This window comes from Squalius cephalus (assembly GCF_949319135.1).
Source record: "Squalius cephalus genome assembly, chromosome: 10".
NCBI classification, from domain to species: domain Eukaryota; kingdom Metazoa; phylum Chordata; class Actinopteri; order Cypriniformes; family Leuciscidae; genus Squalius; species Squalius cephalus.
In genome coordinates, this window is record NC_137131.1 from 31,815,677 (window position 1) to 31,834,575 (window position 18,899).

An 18,899-nucleotide genomic window follows, 5' to 3' on the forward strand; every position below is an offset into this window, starting at 1 on the left:
TCTTCAGGGACTGTTTGTCTGTTTTGAGAATATCGCTGAAGCGCGCGGGAGCCTCTTGTGCAAACTGTGAGCGTTTTTTATTTAAAAATGCTCCGCTCTCGTCTGACCCTTTTCTCGAGGGAGGAGGGTTCAGCATCTGAGCTGTGGTGCGTGCGATCTGTGAAACAATACTGTTTGGGTACGAGGCGTTCACAGTCAGTTCCTGAGGGTGCTGGCAGTGTTCATTAAGAAATATCTCGGCGCGCGTGAGAAAGAAAAAATCCGTGCGCTGTCGGATGTTTCAACCTCGCACCTGTTGACTTTCTTCTCGAGGGATGAAAGCCATATATTTTTTAACGGCTCGTTTCTCGCGCTTGCCGAGGCAGTGTGTAGATTACGAGAACATATAAATGTTAAAACAGTATTGTCTGGTGATTATGGCTGCATTTAATTCGATGAATTAAAATGGTGGAATATTATCTGACTTTTAAGAAGTTAGATATTTAGTAATTCAGCCTATCATCCAGATCGCGTTATCCAGTGTTTTTGGCTGCATTTTAATTGAGGAATTAAAATGATCAGTGAACAAAAAGAGCTGGTGTAACTCTGGTCTTTTTGTAAAATGTGAAATTAACATATTTCTGTTTCTTTTCAGACCACGTCTCCTGTTTTAGAGTCTGGTGCAAAATGTTATGGGTAAGAAAGTAAATCTAAAGATTTTTTCGATGGTCAGGTAGTAGGTCTTAACAGGCCTCCTTGACCAGACAGTCCCCATTTTGCAACCGGACAGTGCTTGGGCCTCCCTGAGGTGAGCTCCCAGGAATTGACTGTCAAGGAGTAATGTGGCCCACATATTATGGTTATCAGGTCATAGGCCTCACTAGGCCTTCCTGAATATGAGCTCCCACATACTGTGGTTATCAAGTTATAGGCCTCTCCAGGCCTTCTTGAATATAGCTCCCATATAACGTGGTTATCAGGTCATAGGCCTCACTAGGCCTTCCTGAAAATGAGCTCCCACATACTGTGGTTGAATATGAGCTCCCACATTCTGTGGTTATCAAGTTATAGGCCTCACCAGGCCTTCTTGAATATGAGCTCCCACATACTGTGGTTATCAGGTCATAGGCCGCACTAGGCCTTCCTGAAAATGAGCTCCCACATACTGTGGTTGAATATGAGCTCCCACATACTGTGGTTATCAGGTCAGAGGCCTCACCAGGCCTTCCTGAATATGAGCTCCCACATACTGTGGTTGAATATGAGCTCCCACATTCTGTGGTTATCAGGTCAGAGGCCTCACCAGGCCTTCCTGTATATGAGCTCCCACATACTGTGGTTAGCAGGTCAGAGGCCTCACTAGGCCTTCCTGAGTATGAGCTCCCACTTACTGTGGTTGAATATGAGCTCCCACATACTGTGGTTATCAAGTTATAGGCCTCTCCAGGCCTTCCTGAATGTGAGCTCCCACTCGCTGTGGTCGCTAGGGTTTAGGCCTCACTAGTTGTGAGCTTCCACATGTCAGGTTGCAGGCCTCATCAGGCCTTCCTGAATGTGAGCTCCCACGCATTGTGTCCATCAGGTTATAGGCCTCATCTGGCCTTCCTGATCATGGGTTCCCACATGCTGTGGTTGCCAGGTTACGGGCCTCACCGGCCTTCCTGGATACGAGCTCCCACAGTCTGTGGTCGTCAGGTCACAGGCCTCAGGGGCCTTCCTGAGAATGAGCTCCCACTTACTGTGGTCGTCAGGTTATAGGCCTCACTAGGCCTTCCTGAATATAGAGTGATGAAGTACATGCACCTTTACTTCATCTATTTTTCTTAAACCCATGCTTATGGTAAGTCACACGACTAACGTCCTGTGTACTTTCTAAAATCCATTTTTGTGGTAAGGGTCATGCGCTGTACGCTTCGGTCCCTTCCTATGTGGCTCAGACCCTGGTCTTTCACCTCGGGTCCCACTCTAGATGCGTCCTGTCGTCACGTATATTTCGACAGACGCCTTTCTCTAGCTACTTCCACATTCTGATGAGCTCCCACACACTGTGGTCACCGCGTTACAGGCCTCACCAGCCTTCCCGAGTATGAGCTCCCACATGCTGTGGTCGCCAGGTTACAGGCCTCATCAGGCCTTCTTGGATTCAGAATGGCTAAGTACATGCACTTTCTTTCATGTACTTTCTATAATCCATATTTATGGTAAGGGTTGTGCGCTGTACGCTTAACCTGTTAAGCTGCAACGCCACTTTTGAAAAATCCCCAGAAATGACATACCCAAACTGAAACAGATACAGTTCATGAACCCTTTGTACTAAAAGCACAAGTATGATCTCGTTTGAAAGCTGACACCTGGCAGTTTATTGTAAATGTAGAATTAATTATTGTCGTAATGACAAAAATTGTTATAAATAGCTTCAAAGTTTTGTAAAGTTATTAGAAATTATTTTTTATGAAACATCCTCATGAAAATAAAATTGAAGTTGGCACTGGAGCAATCTAGAAATGCACTACAGCTAAAGCCACATGTCTAAACATTTTATGTTTAAAATCTGAAGATAATAAGCCCAAAACTCTGTATTTAGTTAAATGTTTTTCAAGACCATGTCATGTGACTAACAGTTAGGGCTAGCTAGCATGTTAGCTTAGCACACCATCAATACACGACAATATGTGAGATTAAAACCATGTTTATGCTCAAAACGTACTTTATAACTCAAGCCAAATGTTTTAAATAATCTTCTGTGATCTAATTTAGCTTCAGATAAAAAAATCAGACAGAAAATATATTATTTGATAGTATTATGCACAATGATGAAGTCTATATAGATTAGCATTACATTATAAATATAATCTATTATTGTGAAAATACCTGGCATGGCTTGAAGAACACAGGCAAATCAGATATCATTGCAATCATGTTTATTGTCTTCAAAACATCTGTATCTGCATTTTACAGCGCGAACTCTGTAGCTTTGTGTGTGTTCGAGGCTTCCTGGAATGTCACATGATCATGGCTCTTCTTCATGTTTCATATATGGACTATATTACTGTGCATATAGCGCCCTCAGGCTATTGGTATGAATTGAAAACACTGTGAATTAGAATACCAAACGCTCATAAAGATTACATTGACGCATTTGGGTATAAATTCAATAAATATTATTCCTGTCTATAGAAATATGATGTAAATCTAAAAGAATCTATCAATATTTCTCCAAATCTGCACATTTTTGAGCTAAAGCCCTGAGGGACGTTGTTTTGTGTATCGCTGTCATGACGACAGCACGGGAGTTTATTATGAATGGGAGCGGCTGACGCGCATAATTCATATTAAAGGTATCGACTCATTTTTTCATTTCATAACTCCTGACACAAATTAAGACATAACTGTCACTATGAGTTTCTCAGAATACAATAGTGGTCAAATACTGAAACTTGAGTCTTATATCTTTTTAATGATGTATAGTTTGTCAAGGTATAACATTAAATCTGATAGTAATTTTGAATTAAATAAATAAAAAACGCTTCAGTGCGCCGACGCACTGGTGAAGCTTAACAGGTTAATTCCCTTTCTGAAAGTAAACTCCCACAGGTTGTGGTCCCCAGGTTACAGGCCTCACCGGCCTTCCTGATATGAGCTCCCACATGCTGTGGTCGCCAGGTTGGAGGCCTCACCGGCCTTCCTGAAGGTAAGCTCCCACATATTGTGGTTGAATACAAGCTCCCCCATGTTGTGGTCGCCAGGTTAGAGGTCCTACCAGGCCTTCCTGGAGGTAGCTCCCTTTAGGCCCTCACAGGCCTCCTCAGTGTTTTGAAACACAAAAACTGGGTAGATCCATGGATCGAGTAGAGAAACTCCCCTCGCTGGCAAGGGTTGTAAAGCACTATGCTGAGTCATACTCTCCAGGATGTCCCGTCTCTGAGATCCGGGCTGAGTGGTTCACTGCCTGCTTCGCAGTCCCTCGGGTTGGATGCCTTCCAAAGGCAAGTGTCCAGAGGCTCTGTCTTCGGACAGACAGGAAGTGGCCAGACTGTAGTGTCTTATGTAGTGACACCAGGTCAGGCCTGCCTGGTGGCATTTCAGGTGGCACGCTCCCCTGAATAGTGACTGGCTGGGAGTCCCTTGGGTCCCCTAGCCACACTCCCTAGAAGGGACCCCTTCTATTGGAAGCTGATGTCCTAAGCCTTTGAGCTGGCCCAGATATACCCCCCATTAACTATGTTATGGCGGTTTCTTGGTTCATTAGCTTGGGCTATGACCGGTAGGGAGTTCTGTCACTGACAGCCCGATGTGACCTAAGGGTGAGTGGTTCCAGTGTTTCTGAATTACTGGTTCGGACAGTTGTCACTGCCTTTGGGCATGCACTCCCCTCAGCATGGTGGCGTTGGTATATCGTTCCCCATAGCGTCATTCTGACGTAGTGTAGAGTTCCCTTTCGAAAGGGAACGTCTCAGGTTACGACTGTAACCTATGTTCCCTGAGAACAGGGAACGAGAAACTATGTCTTCCTGCCATGCCTCGGGGCCTGCCTGCAACAGTCCCTTCAGACGATAGGATGTTGTCATGTGTGTAAGGCTCCCCTTTATACATCCAGGTCGCGCGTTAATCAATCAAGCTGATGATTCACGGGCTGTCGCCGGTCAACATGATTGACGTGAGTTGATATTTGATTTCAGACACCTGTCACGCCTGAGGCGTTCCCCATAGCCTCATTCTGACGTAGTGTCTCGTTCCCTGTTCTCAGGGAACATAGGTTACAGTCGTAACCTGAGACGTTTTTCTACCGCGGAAAGAGGTCAATAAACAGCTGGAGAACAATAGGCTATGTCACATAACGTTACATTTACCTCAGGAAAGCCATTTGATAGCACGTTAGTTGGCAAGACAAATTAGATATAGAGGAGTATTTTGCTAAATATGTGCACTATATTAAATATTTATTATATTTTTACTAATATCTAGGGCTGTACCAGAATATTCGAGTATTCGAATATTCGTTCGGTGGGTTGGCATTCGATTTTCAAATTTGACATTCGAATATTCGTTTTAATTTTTTTTTTTTTTTTCACACCTGGCATCCCCCTAGAAACGGTTCCCATTCGCGCTTGAATGGGGCTGTCATGCGTTTTCTCAGATCGGATAGCTCTCTCTGATTTATCAATATGAACAATGAACACATAAATGTGTTTTTGCAAAACGGATATGAATCCGAACTTCAAATCCCGCGCTATAGGCAGATGTAATGGAGTGCACGTCACCAGCAACAGCTGCATTTTACTGATCGTCAGCTAAAATTTCTAAATCAAAGACCGCAATAAGAGAGCGCGCAACAGCCCTGGTAAGATCATCTCGGTTCTTTACTTTTAATGAAGTTGATTGTGTGTTAAAGCATCTGCGACCCACTTTCACTTTGATTTGCGATAGTTTGCACGTTGGCTTGATGAATAGATGCTGATCTGCGGTGACGCGTGCTGTAAGCGTCGTCATATCTGGCTATAACATGATATAGCCTAAAACGCACTCACACAGTTATTTTTTTAGCATTTTTGGGCGAAATACAATACTCTTATTTTAGAGCGCAGAACAGCGGAGTTTGTATGGGCAGAAGTGCATGCCTGAGCTTGTAGGCTATAAGCTGTGTTGCTTTGACATTGTGGAAATAGAATAGAAACAATATATTAGCCTACCCTTTACTGTGTCAGTAATTACTGTGCTGCTGATTTCTGATTTGAGAGTTATTTGTTACTCAGAAAAATATTAGGCTGTGTTTTGTATCACTAGTGCAGTGTCCCTTCTCGGCGCGCTTCCCGCTCGCGCTGTTCTGTATTAAAAGTTTATTAATTCTGAACGTGTCACGTCTCGCGTGTCTATATTGCACCAAATGTGACACTGCACTCGTGAAGTCGATTGGATGAACGGTTCAAAATGCAAGATAAATAATCTAAATGCAAACAGACAGACACATAGAGAGTCCTGCCTTTATTAGAGAGAAGAATATGTTCAGCCCCCTCCCTCCGAAGCTTCGAATATTCGATGTTAATTCCTATCGAAGCTTCGAAGCTCAAAAAATGGTATTCGGACCAGCCCTACTAATATCATTAAAATATTGTAACGTTGTTATAATAGCCTAGTAAAAACCAAATTGTATTTAATTTGAGTTGTTATTTTTAACCTTTAATAATAATACCAGCTGACAGGGCTCTCTGTATGTTTACAGCATTAGGTGAGATATATTTTTTTTTTCTTGAGAAAAATTAACATGTATCTACTGTAGCTATTTCAAATTGCAAAAATTACTTCAAATGAATCGATATTGAATCAAGATCGGAATCAAATCACAAGATTTCACAAACAGTAGCCTACCAATCATTGTACCATGTAAACATTGTAACATGTTGTCACTAAACTTAACAAAATTCTGTTTCAGGGCTCCAAACAAAAAAATCAATTAAGGAGCCAATGGCTCCTATAGGGGAAAAAAACAGGCGCCAAATATTTTTTTTAAGAGCCACATAACAATGCACTTACTTTTAGTCACCCTGTTGTGTGCATGTCTCTCCTCTTCTTACAGTTTCAGCATTTTCATCTTGTGAATGTTCTGGGAACTGGAGCTTATTTGGTAACTGAATGTCACTTCCGACTTATGAACTATTTCATAAGTTCATATTTTGGCGCTTTCACTCAGTGAAACGTTCACGCAAAGCATCTAATTTCATGACGTTAACAAAACAAATGAAGCGATAGGCTAGGGGTGGGCGATATGGCAAAAATATCATATCACGATTTTTTTCAGGAAAATCACAATTCACGATTTTATCACGATTCTTTTTTATGTTGGTTTTACTATTTTGTGACTGAGCATTACAGCCAAACTAATGTCCATATTTTAAAAACAAAGCCTTAGGTAACAAAATATAAAATAAAAAAGAATGGCAGAAAGGGGCGAAGATAAAAAAAAAATGTAGTCATTATTTTCTTTGTTATTAAACATTTTAATCGTCCATGATCAAAAATCGTCATATCGCACACCCCTACGATAGGCTACTGGTTATAAAACATGCACGTAGGATGCAAATTTTACAATCAAAGGGAGTAAATTTGTATTGTCGCCAATGGCGACCTTGGCAGAAATTTCACTCGCAAATAAATATTTTTGGTCGCAAATGCGACCATTTTAGTCGCAGTTTGGAGCCCTGTGTTTAGTTAACCAAATGTTTTGACAATTACAATACACATCCTGCTTAAATGTCCCTGTTTGTCTGGACAGAATGTTCAAAATATCTTATTTTCACGAGCATACAAATGTTCTTATTTATTGTTCTATTTGTTTTATACTATTGTACTATTGAGACAATAACAAGTTTGCAGTAATGCAAATATGTCATTATTTCATTTTGTAAAAAATATTATTTTAATTTGAATACACTGAGTTGAGAAATACACATTTCAGCATTATCACTAATCTGTGTGTGAATTTTCCTTGAGAAGTAAGCAAGTTGACTCATGAAACCATTTGTTTATTATATCGCAATCACATTATTGACCTCAATAATCGCAATATGACATTTTCCCCAAATCATGCAGTTACCCTAGTGGGTAATTGTATAAAAGTTGAGGATCACTCAATACACAGACACGGCAAAGTTACTTCTGATAACAGCTGCAAGTGTATACTTGTTTCCGAATCCCAAGTGTAATATGTGGACAAAAATTCCAAATTTAAACCGAAAAATAAAATAAAAATCCCATTTGAAAGAACAAGTTACTTCAAATAAGTGATTCATATAAGTAGTTTCCATAGATGTTTTTCTTAAACTGTGTGAGTCTTTTCACTGAGGTACCAAGCTATTAGGTTTCTGTCTTTAAGTCAGAGTTATTTAGTTCAAGGCCAGCTAATGGATGTTTATAAGACATTACAGCTCACGCCTTCTTTGCCAAGTTAGGCCTCAATCACCAGATACAGTGGCTACTACAATCTGCAACATTTGCTTGTTATTTGGCATTGATCATGTGTGGAAAGGAAACTGATTCTAGATGATGTCTTTTGAACGGAGGTGCAAAGCAACATCTCCTTAAGTTAAGGTCTATTTGAGTGATTATTCAGAGAATAAGCAGGACATCTATGGCTGCTTACCTTGGCACTGAAATCCTTGCTTGCCAAACCCCCTGATGAAGAGGAGAGAGAAAAAAATGCATTAGAGATCTGTCTCTCTAAATCCTTTAATGGGCTTTTAGCTATCAGTTCCCTTTCACAGAACTAACAATCACTTAATTAAAAAGTACATGGACAAATATGTAATCTAATGTTTGATTTGTCTCAATGCACATATAGGAAAACAGTAAAAGGACATGCACTATAAATTATAGCTATAAATTGAATGCTAGGAATCTCATATGATTCCTAATTCATATTTGAACTTTTATAGTTTATAAACTATCAACAAGTGTGAAGCAAAGACTTGACTGAGCAGCTAAATGCCCCACTATGAGCCTGGACAAACTGATCACCCCCAAATCATGGCAACCCCAGTAAACAGTGAAGCATGCAGAATATTGCGACTCTGCGAGTAGTCTGAAACTTAAGCAACGTTTGCATTAGTTCTGCCCAAAGACAAATGACTTATTTCGAAAGCAATTAAAGCCCGTGAGCTGTGTGAAGCAGAGTTCGATGACAGTAAACTCTAAACATGTTTTATGTATGGGCAAGTTTAACACAGCTGAACTGCAAGCAATGAGTTTCTATGCTTAAACCAGTGTTTGTTTTTAGGTGTTCGTCTGGTAACAGGCCAGCAGCAAGATTTACAGTAACACTAAACTTACAGTGATACTGTAATACTTACAGTGTGAAATGATTTACTCACCAAATAAAGTCCGTGCAATGACTGCAGAAAGTCGGCTGCTTGAAAAACCTCGCAATAAATTTGTGGTTTTTTACTTCATGGACGTTTTTCTGCCTCAAAGCACCTTTGCGGGCGAATCGATTTGCAACGTCAGATGAGGATTGGTCGTTGCTTTGTATGATATCAGCCATTGCAGAAACACGAGAGATTAATTCCCCGAAGAGTATGTGGAAGTTGCTGTCAATAAAAATATAACGTTGTTTTTCTGCCGCGTCGTTTGTCCGTGTAGTGCAACAGTTGGGCGCGCGTGCGGAAAGGGTTTCTCCTGCTTTCGCCACAACTACTGTGTGACAGCTTCCAGCCAGCGCTCCGCTTCCTTCTCGCTCGAGGTGACGTCACCGAAGTGTCCTTCTGCTGGGAGTGGATAATAACGCTCGCCCCTGGATCATGAGTCCCGTGCAGTGAGCGTCATCCGGCGGTCAAGAAACCAGCGTGCATGTTGCGGTGAGAAATCCATAACATTGTCGTCGAAGACTTGACAAGTTTGGATCTACGTATGGTTAATGGTTTTCATACCTTTCATACCTGTAGATCCTATTCCATAGGGAACACGCCCTGCTGAATGTTGTGCTGTGGAGGCTGGTCTTCAGCATTATCTTGGTCTTTCCTGTCCCCATTAATTCTTAATTTGCTTGTTAATTCGTTTAACCAGCTCGATTAACCAGCACGGTTGGTCAACCGTGAAAGAATACGCTGGTGGTTTTGCGCCTATCAGATCTTTTGAGCAGAGAGCGACTTGATTTGACACCTAATGAATGAGTGAAAATGAGTGGAAAGGTTTTTTTTTTCTTTAGGCTAATCCTTTTATTGCATTGTAGGACTGCATAATTTAATTGATTTACCATTAGTATTTTGGCCATAAAGATGAAGATAAACATAAAGACAAGAGTGTCAGATGCCATTTAACAAATATAAAATAATATATATTTTTTGCTTTTTTGGTGGTAGCCTACAGCAAGCAGAGACACCTCTATAGATTCAAGATTCTTTTAGGGGCCTTATTATACTCCCCAATACTCCCCATATATTTTTTTAAAGCCCCCAAGACATCTTTTCAATCATGTATTTTTAGAGTAACAAAGGGTGTAAAAAATATATTGAAATTTATTTAAACAGAGACATGCAGAGAGTTCCTCAGGGGCAGGGGCTCAAATGTAAAAAAGGGGCATATATACCGGTCAAAAGTTTGGACACATTATATTTTTAATATAATTGAAAAAAGTCTCTTATGCTCACCAAGCCTGCATTTATTTGATCAAAATACAGAAAAACAGTAATATTGTGAACTATTACTACAATTTAAAATAATGGTTTTCAAATTTAATATACTTATTTCAGGATTTTTTGAATAAAAAGTAAAAAACGACAGCATATTTAACATAGAAATATTTTGTAACTATACACTGCCGTTCAAAAGATAGGGGTCAGTCATTTTCTTTCTTTTTTTATTTGAAAGAAATTAATACTTTTATTCAGCAAGGATACGCTAATTTGATAAAAAGTGATAGTAAAGACTTCTAAAGGAAATTCTATTTTGAATAAATGCTGTTCTTTTTAACTTTTATTCATCAATGAATCCTGAAAAAAGTATCACAGGTTCCATTTAGCAGCATAACTGTTTCCAACATTGACAATAAATCACCATATTAGAATGATTTCTGAAAGATCACGTGACAATGAAGACTGGAGTAATGGCTGTTGAAAATTATGCTTTGCATCACAAAAAATAAATTATATTTGAACGTATATTAAAATATAAAACGTACTCGGTTACTAACGGAACCTCGGTTCTCTCTAGAGAGGGAACGAGTACTTGCGTAATATCTTACGCTAGGGGAAAACCTCTTTTCCTCGAGATATTGAAGCCAAAAATTATCCTAAATTTTGCAATAATGTAAAACGCATTGCAGCAGCATGCAGACATGGGCGAGACAGCTCGCGCGCCCATTGGCTGCTCTGCGGCAACTGCATCAGCCTATCGAGAGAGGCCCCTCATGACGTCAGAACCAATGAGGGTGCTTCGCGCCCACTACGTCATGTCCCGCCGAAAGCGGGTGGGGCTGGGCTATAAATATGGCCCCGAGAGGCTGGTTTGGTCAGTTTTTCATCGCCGAAGCGAATCAGAACATGACGCATGCACGGCAAGATACGCAAGTACTCGTTCCCTCTCTAGAGAGAACCGAGGTTACGTTAGTAACCGAGTACGTTCTCTTACGAGAGGTTCTCTCGTACTTGCGTAATATCTTACGCTAGGGGAACACAGTGTAAAACGCCGTGCGTGCTTGAGATATAACACTAAAGTCCCAAGGGCATGTGCCCGGGGCTCATATAGTGCCTAATCACAAGGGACTCACAGAGAATCCGGGAAGAGGGGCTAGAATAGCATCATTCCTGTAATATAGAGCTCTAATAAGAGCAGATTATATCAAGTGTTCCACACAGCCAGGGCGAACTCGGCCTGGACTGATAAACATTGGGGGACTTACACACTGCCCACAGAAGTATATAGACGATCGGTGATCGACGCTCCAGCAGTTTCAGCATCCTGAGCCGATAGCATCGGGCAGAAATTACTGAAAAATTAGACCGCGAGCAACTTAGCTTGCAAAGCGGGGACCTCTAGGTTATAAAACCTTATAAATGTAGACGGGGAGGCCCAGCCTGCCGCCATACATATATCTTGCAAGGCAATCCCATTTGACCAGGCCCACGATGAAGCCATGCTTCTCGTGGAGTGCGCTCTGACACCCAACGGGCACTGCATGCCATTGGAAGTGTACGCCAGCGCAATGGCGTCATCTATCTATCTGGATAAGCTCTGTTTCGACGCGGCTAGTCCCTCGGAACGTCCGCTGAACGAAACAAAGAGCTGCTCCGTCTGTCTGAAGACAGATGAGCGAGACACATAAGCTCTTAATGCCCTGACTGGGCAAAGGAAGCTCGCATCTCCTTCCTCGTCAGAGACCGGTAGGGCTGACAGGGAAATGACCTGCGCCCTAAAACGGTGTGTTGAGGGATTTTGGAACATAACCGTGCCTAGGTTTGAGTATAACTCTTGAGTCATTAGGCCCAAACTCCATGCATGTCGCTCTTACTGAGAGCGCATGTTAGTCCCTATGCGCTTCACTGAAGCGAGAGCCAGAAGAAACACTGTCTTGAAAGACAGGTGTTTAAGATCAATCGTCTGTAAAGGCTCGAATGGGTCACCTTTCATGGCTTCCAGCACCGTAGAAAGGTCCCATACAGGGACTGAGGGAGGTCTGGGAGGATTCAGTTTCTTAGCTCCTCTAAGGAAGTTGATGACTAAATCGTTCCTTCCTATTGACTGACCAAGCGTTGTTTTTGAGAACACTGCTATGGCCGCCACATAAACTTTGAGCGTGGAAGGGGTCCTGCCTTTATCCAACAGCTCCTGTAGGAAGGAGAGTACCTCCGTCACCCCACAGTCTGGGTGTGACACGCCACGAGCTGTGCACCAGCTGGAGAACACTGACCATTTCGAGGAGTAGAGCCGTCGCGTAGACGGGGCTCTAGCCTGCGTGATCGTGTTTAACACTCCCTCTGGGAGGTCATAAAGTGAATCACAATATTTGACCGTGGGGGCTGTGAGATTTTCGGATACAATTTGAGCTAAAAATTAGTCGAAGTGTGATGATTTCAAATCTAATCGGAATCAAGTAAATCTGAAATGGAAACAAGTAAAACATTGCTTATTCAAGGACGTACTAAAACAATGTCAGTGTCTAAAATGCGTGCGCACAGTTCAGTTGAATGCAAAACATTTTACTTGAAGCTGTCAAACTGAATTTACGAAACTGTTTGCTGAAATAACTACAACATTAACAACAGCACTGAAATAAACCCACACTGTTTATCTATCAGTCAGATGTGCATGATAGTTGCATTCATTACTATAGCAAAAGATTCCAGGCGCTTTAAAATAACGAGGAACAGATTGTTTTTCGTAAATAAAGTGTAGCAAAAAGTCTGATATTATGCTTTGCAATGTAGAGAAAAAAAAATAAAGCTTCATACACACATAAATAGCAGATAACATGGCAGACACATTAGCCTAGTGCCATCTATCATACAATTGCATGACCAATAACACCTTCTGTAAAAAAATATTTTGTTGACTTAACTCATTATTTTCTGTTATCTTTTTGCATGGTTTTTTTGAGTTAAACTAACTTATTTGGAAAAGTGTACCTGACAAATTTGGAAAAGTTTACCTGACAAGTTATAAAGTACAATGAACTGATTTAATTTAGTTAAGTAAACTTCGAATTTAAGTTCAGCCAACTAAAGTTAAGTTTTCTAAACTACATCCAATAAGTTCAGCAAACTAAAGTTAAGTTTTCTAAACTACATCCAATAAGTTCAGGAAACTAAAGTTAAGTTTTCATCCAATAAGTTCAGCCAACTAAAGTGGTGTTTTGAAACCTGCAGCAGTACCAAATAATGAATTACTACTAGAACATTAATTTGTAAAATACATTTGATTTAAAAAATATATATATGGAAAATTAACGATCACTGATACAATTTACAATAGTCAAGTCACCTTTATTTATATAGCACTTTTTACAATACAGATTGTATCAAAGCAGATTCACAGTGATAACATGAAAATAATACAACAAAGTTTGTTTCTAGAAGAAAATTGCGTCATCTTCCACCTTAAGTAAGGCCGATCAATACTATTGTTGAATATTAAATGTCCCCAACTAAGCAAGCAAAAGGAGACAAAATGGAGAAAAAAACCTTGGGAGAACCCAGGCTCAGTTGGGGGCCAGTTCTCCTCTGGCCAATGAACGAACAGTGTATGATTATGATTCAGGCAGCATTACAGATCAGAAGTCAGATTGGATCAGAACATTCAGAATATTTATCCAGTTCCATCTGATTGGAAGTCGGAGTCACGCCGGTATTTAGACGAGTTTGTTGAGGATCAGTGCTGATGGCTGTCGTGTTGATGAGGCCTTCACAGGGCTGATGAAGCTGGCACTTCAGGGATGTGTTGTGGATGGGTCCAGGCGCAGGTCCACCACCTGATCTGTATACGGCCCGGGTCCGGCTGACTTCAGTAAACCTTGGAATAAACAGAAAGACTAACATTAGCATAGATGCCATTCTTCTTATGATGTAACGAGTACATCAGGTGTTATATACAATACAATTTTTTTAGCAATGAACTGCAAAGAAATTGCAGAAAAGAGCCTCATGGAAAGGTGTTTTACATCTGTCTCAATGCATGTCTTGTGGATTAATCTGTTACATAACATTAAACAAGATCAACCCACAGCATTCAATATAGAAACATCCTTTGTTCCAAAAGAAACAGTTAAAACATTGTTAAACACATTAAAGACCTATGAATTGGCTTAAATGCCATTTTAATATCAACTAAGTTACCAATTATTTATGCTCGCAAGCTTCAACAAATTCATCAATTAAACTAAACACTCTAAAATGCCACTCCCACAACATACCAACAAATGAAACATCCTGTTCACAACATTCCTTTCAAAAAGAAACTCTGAAAAGCATTAAAGGTATTGTTCCAACCCCGTAAGACTTTCGTTCATCTTCGGAACACAGATTAAGATATTTTTGATCATATCTTAGAGCTGGCTCACTCCTTCATAGGCTGCTAGGTAATCGATATCTGGCAGCCCAGAAAAGTTAGTAAAAACATTGTTACAATAGTCATACAGTGGCTCAATCTTAAGTTTATCAAGCGACGAGAATACTTTTTGTACAAAAAAAAAATGAGTTTTTTAAACGAGAATAGTTTTTTCAACTATTAATTTTCTTCTGTGTGGGCCTCTGAATGAGTTCACGAGAGCGCCGCGACGCATGTGCGAGAACTGAGGAGATGACTCTCGCGATCATTTGATGGGAAAGTGTGAAAGGTAAGCCATTCATTTTGCGGCACTGGTAAGGCACTTTTACGTTTTCTCGTTGGTTTCTCATGATTCGGACATCCAGGAAATGCACACTTTAGAACCATTTTGAACACTACATTGAGACCCATCTGCGTCATCTTCTCAGTTCTCGCGCATGCGTCGTTGCGCTCTCGTGAACTCATGTCAGAGGCCCACACGGAAGAAAATGAAGAGTTGAATAAAGTCGTTATTTTTGTTTGTTTTTTTGCGCACAAAAAGTATTCTCGTTGCTTGATAAACTTAAGGTTGAGCCACTGTAGTCACTTGGACTATTTTAACAATGTTTGTACTAACTTTTCTGGACCAGCAGAATGAAATTGCCTATAAGCCTATGGAGGAGTGAGACAACTCACAGATTTAATCAAAATATCTTCATTTGTGTTCCAAAGATGAACGAAAGTCTTACGGGGTTGGAACAACATGAGGGTGAGTAATTACAGAATTATTTTACAAGAAATGATTAATGCATGACAGAATTAAAATTTTTGGGTGAATTAACCCTTTAATATTTTTTCTTTCAAATGCCTAAAACTTCAGACAACAGGTTTATAAACGATTCACCTGATGAATTTAGGAAGATGGTTGAAATGTGTTCTCAAATTACAAGTGACTCAAACACGCATCACTGAAACATGCAGTGTGTCAATCACAACCATTTCCAATATTAATAAAAACAGTCGCATTTAAAAGTACAGATATAATAAGTTACTTATTTTACCCACATCAATTCAAATTGATAGTTAATTTTAAGAATTCCCAAAGATGTCGGCGCCAATGGCCTCGTGGTCAGTGCGCCGATATATAGCGCCTTTGCGCTCGGGCGGCCCGAGTTCGAGTCCCGGCTCGTGGACCTTTCCCGATCCCATCCCCCCCGTCTCTCTCCCACCTTGTTTCCTGTCATCTCTCTACTGTCCTGTCACAATAAAAGGAAAATCACCAAAAAAAAAAAAAAAAAGAATTCCCAAAGATTGCAGCGAAAACTCACCTGTATCTGGTGCTCTGCAACTGAGATGTAGTGACTGAGGTAAAAAATCCGGTTGGTGAACAAGCTTTTAGTCAACTTAACGGAACCTGTGAGTCAACACGAGGAAATACATTGAGCGAATCTTCTATGTGCAAAACACTCTGATTTGAAATACACTCAATAATCTTAAATTCATGACAACATCGTGACTAATTCACTCTATTATCAAGATTTCTTAAAACATGAACAAGCGCGACGACATGGCGCAAGATCCAAACTCCTAATAGTAATAATGAAAACATTCAAACCACAGACTTATTAATTGTATATCACCCATATCGATTCAATTTGACATTTACTTTTTAATTCAAAGATTGTGGTCAAAACTTACCTATATCTGGTGCTCTGCGAGTAGCATCTGCCTGCAAAACCGGAGGCTGCATTTTCAGGACCGCAGTTCTAGGACCGCATTTCTAGGACCCTAGGTTTTTAGTGACAACGCCACCTACCGAATTAGAGGACCAGCGAAGATGGATCGCATTTGATACTCACACTCTGATTGTCATCCATCTTCGCTGGTCCTCTAATTCGGATGGTGATGCATTTCATTGGAAAGTTAACGTAACCAACGTGATGGTGATTTGCTAAATAGTCTTGAATGCATAGCCATCATATATTAGCCTCTAATGCTGTAAAATGAATTATCACATTCATTTAACGGAACTGTTGCATGATAAGCATGTGTTGACTTACTGACAGCACAATAAACTGTAGCATGTTTGTTTTGAAAGCTTGTTAATTACTCATTGTTTTTCCATTTTAATTCAGTTAAAATAATCTTAATGTTTTCACTGTCACATGCTCACAGTCAGCCTGTTTAACGTTACCCACAATACATGTTATGAGTACATCTCTTCATTTTGACATGGTTTTATAATGTTGGTTGAGACATATGACATTTTCTGACATAACATAGAGGCCATCATAATAATTGACTGTTAAAATACCACGTGTTAGATTGTGTCATTTACTGTGTACTGTACTCTATATGAAGTGCTTTCAAGGACAGCTCAGGGTAGGTAATAGAGCTGTGTAATAAATAAATAAATAAATAAATAAATTGGTTAAGTACTAGGCTTAGGCCTAATTTATGTCTATTTATTTATATGAAATTAACTTAAAAATGTTTTCAAGAAACACATAACAATCCAAGAAGGGAGATCCTTTCCTGAACTAAAGAGATGCACTACATGCTGCAAGGAGTTTCACTGCCCGTTCTGAAGTTCTGCTTTGTTTCAACCAACAAAGTTGAGCAAAGTGAACACCATTTTGAAAGCCATTTTAAATGTGCAGTTCTCCATGAAGATAACATTTGCAAACATTCTTTTGGGAAATGCAATATAAAGATTAATTTAATTTGAGCAATGAATCCAAACAACTGCAAATTTATGTTTTGTTTTTGTTAACCTGATTCAGATTTTTGGTATTAATAATTTACACTGATGACCATCGTAATAATACTACAATTTAATATTCTTATATTTTAGGGTATACCATTCACAGATGTGGATTAGATTGCCGACCAAAGTGGCATTACCATGTTCAACTAAATGTTCCTTATTTCATTCACTTCTCTTTCTCTCTCTTAGGAGTCAGTGATGATGTTGTCCATGAAGTTCTATCTATGTGGTTCACGTCATGAACAAATTTGTTTTTGTGTGTGTTCAAGTTCAGTTGTAATATATTATTTTGTAAAATATACACAATCTTAAATCTTCCCCCAGAGTCACCCTTGTCTTCCCTCTGTACTTGAAAATGTGGTCGATCTAGTGACTGAAAAGACTATAACATGATTCCTTATTTATTTTACTTGAGTTATTATATTAAGCTACTTCTTAGACCCAATAATTTCTCAACATTCCTAGGAACCAGGTTTAATTGCAATAAAGAAAGTAGTATTTGGGTGCAATAAAACTTAAAAAAAAAAACTCTAAAACTCTAATGTAGTTAAAACTGGGTGGAAATACTGCCTTGGTGGCACTTTTTTCGGTCCTCCAAAACTAGGGTCCTGGAAATGCGTTCCTGGAATTGCGTTCCTGGGACTGCGGTTCTCCGACTCGGTAGGTGGCGCTGTCACAAATAACTAGGGTCCTAGAAATGCGGTCCTCCAACTGCGGTCCTGAAAGTGCAGCTTCCGGGACTGCAGACAGATAATTTTGGGCTCTGCAACTGAGTTGAATTGAAGTGACTGAGGTAAAAAAAATCCGGTTGGTGAACAAGCTTTTAGTCAAAGTACTTGACTGAACCTTTGAGTCAACACGAGGAAGTACAATGAGCGAATCTTCTATGTGCAGAAATACACTCAATAATCTTAAATTCGTGACAACATCGTGAGTAATTCACCCTATTATCAAGATTTCTTAAAACATGAACAAAAGCGCAACGAAATGGCGCGAGATCCAAACACTGAATAGTAATAATGAAAACCGTGACATTTCAAACCACAGACGTATTACTTGCTATTTATATCACCCATATCGATTCAATTTGACAGTTACTTTTTTTAATTCAAAGATTGTTGTGAAAACTTACCTATATCTGGCGCTCTGCAACTGAGATGAAACTGAGGTAAAAAAAAAAAAAAAAAAATCCGATTTGGTCCGGTTGGTGAACGAGCAGCTTTTAATCAACTTGACTGAAGCTTGACCACAAGGAAGTAAAATCAGCGAATCTTCTATGTGCAAAAACACTCTGACTCGAAATGGATAATATAATTCTAAAAATCTGCTTTTACTAATTGTCATTTGCACTTATAAATGTATGAATTATATATATGTCAGAAATTACGTATTTGTGAACAATATTTACACTGTGACTGTAGCATATTTAATTGTGTGCTTTACAAATCTTTAATATTCGATAACACAAGACTATAGAACGCTTATTACGAACTAAAAACTTGCATCCACTTTCACAATATAAAATGTCACACTTGCTCTGTATCACTCCTTCTGAAGACAAGTGTAAGGTCCAACATGGAAAATCATCCGGTTTCCACGGTCTTCTCTTGAAAATTCTCAGAGAAAAAAAATTATTCAAAGAATC

At 39.7% G+C, this 18,899-nt stretch overlaps 1 protein-coding gene and 1 long non-coding RNA gene across 3 annotated transcripts in view; both read right to left on the bottom strand.

The window, feature by feature from the left end:
• prkcaa (protein kinase C, alpha, a) overlaps window positions 1–9,348 on the bottom strand; it is a 233,676-nt gene extending 224,328 nt beyond the window's left edge. The window contains exons 1-2 of one of the 2 annotated variants that reach the window (XM_079883299.1): window positions 8,844–9,348; window positions 8,117–8,148 (exon numbers count right to left, since the gene is read on the bottom strand). In XM_079883299.1, the coding sequence (XP_079739425.1) occupies window positions 8,117–8,148; window positions 8,844–9,013 (202 nt within the window). In that variant the 5' untranslated portion in view covers window positions 9,014–9,348. The remainder of the gene's footprint in view (window positions 1–8,116; window positions 8,149–8,843) is intronic. The other variant, XM_079883300.1, reaches the window with a different exon arrangement.
• A 4,399-nt stretch (window positions 9,349–13,747) lies between these two features.
• On the bottom strand, window positions 13,748–18,416 carry LOC307165577. Its single transcript, XR_013822502.1, has 3 exons — window positions 18,387–18,416; window positions 15,816–15,901; window positions 13,748–13,974 (listed from the first exon to the last, which is right to left on the bottom strand). It is a non-coding gene; the product is annotated as an uncharacterized lncRNA (long non-coding RNA).
• Between the last annotated feature and the right edge of the window lie 483 nt (window positions 18,417–18,899).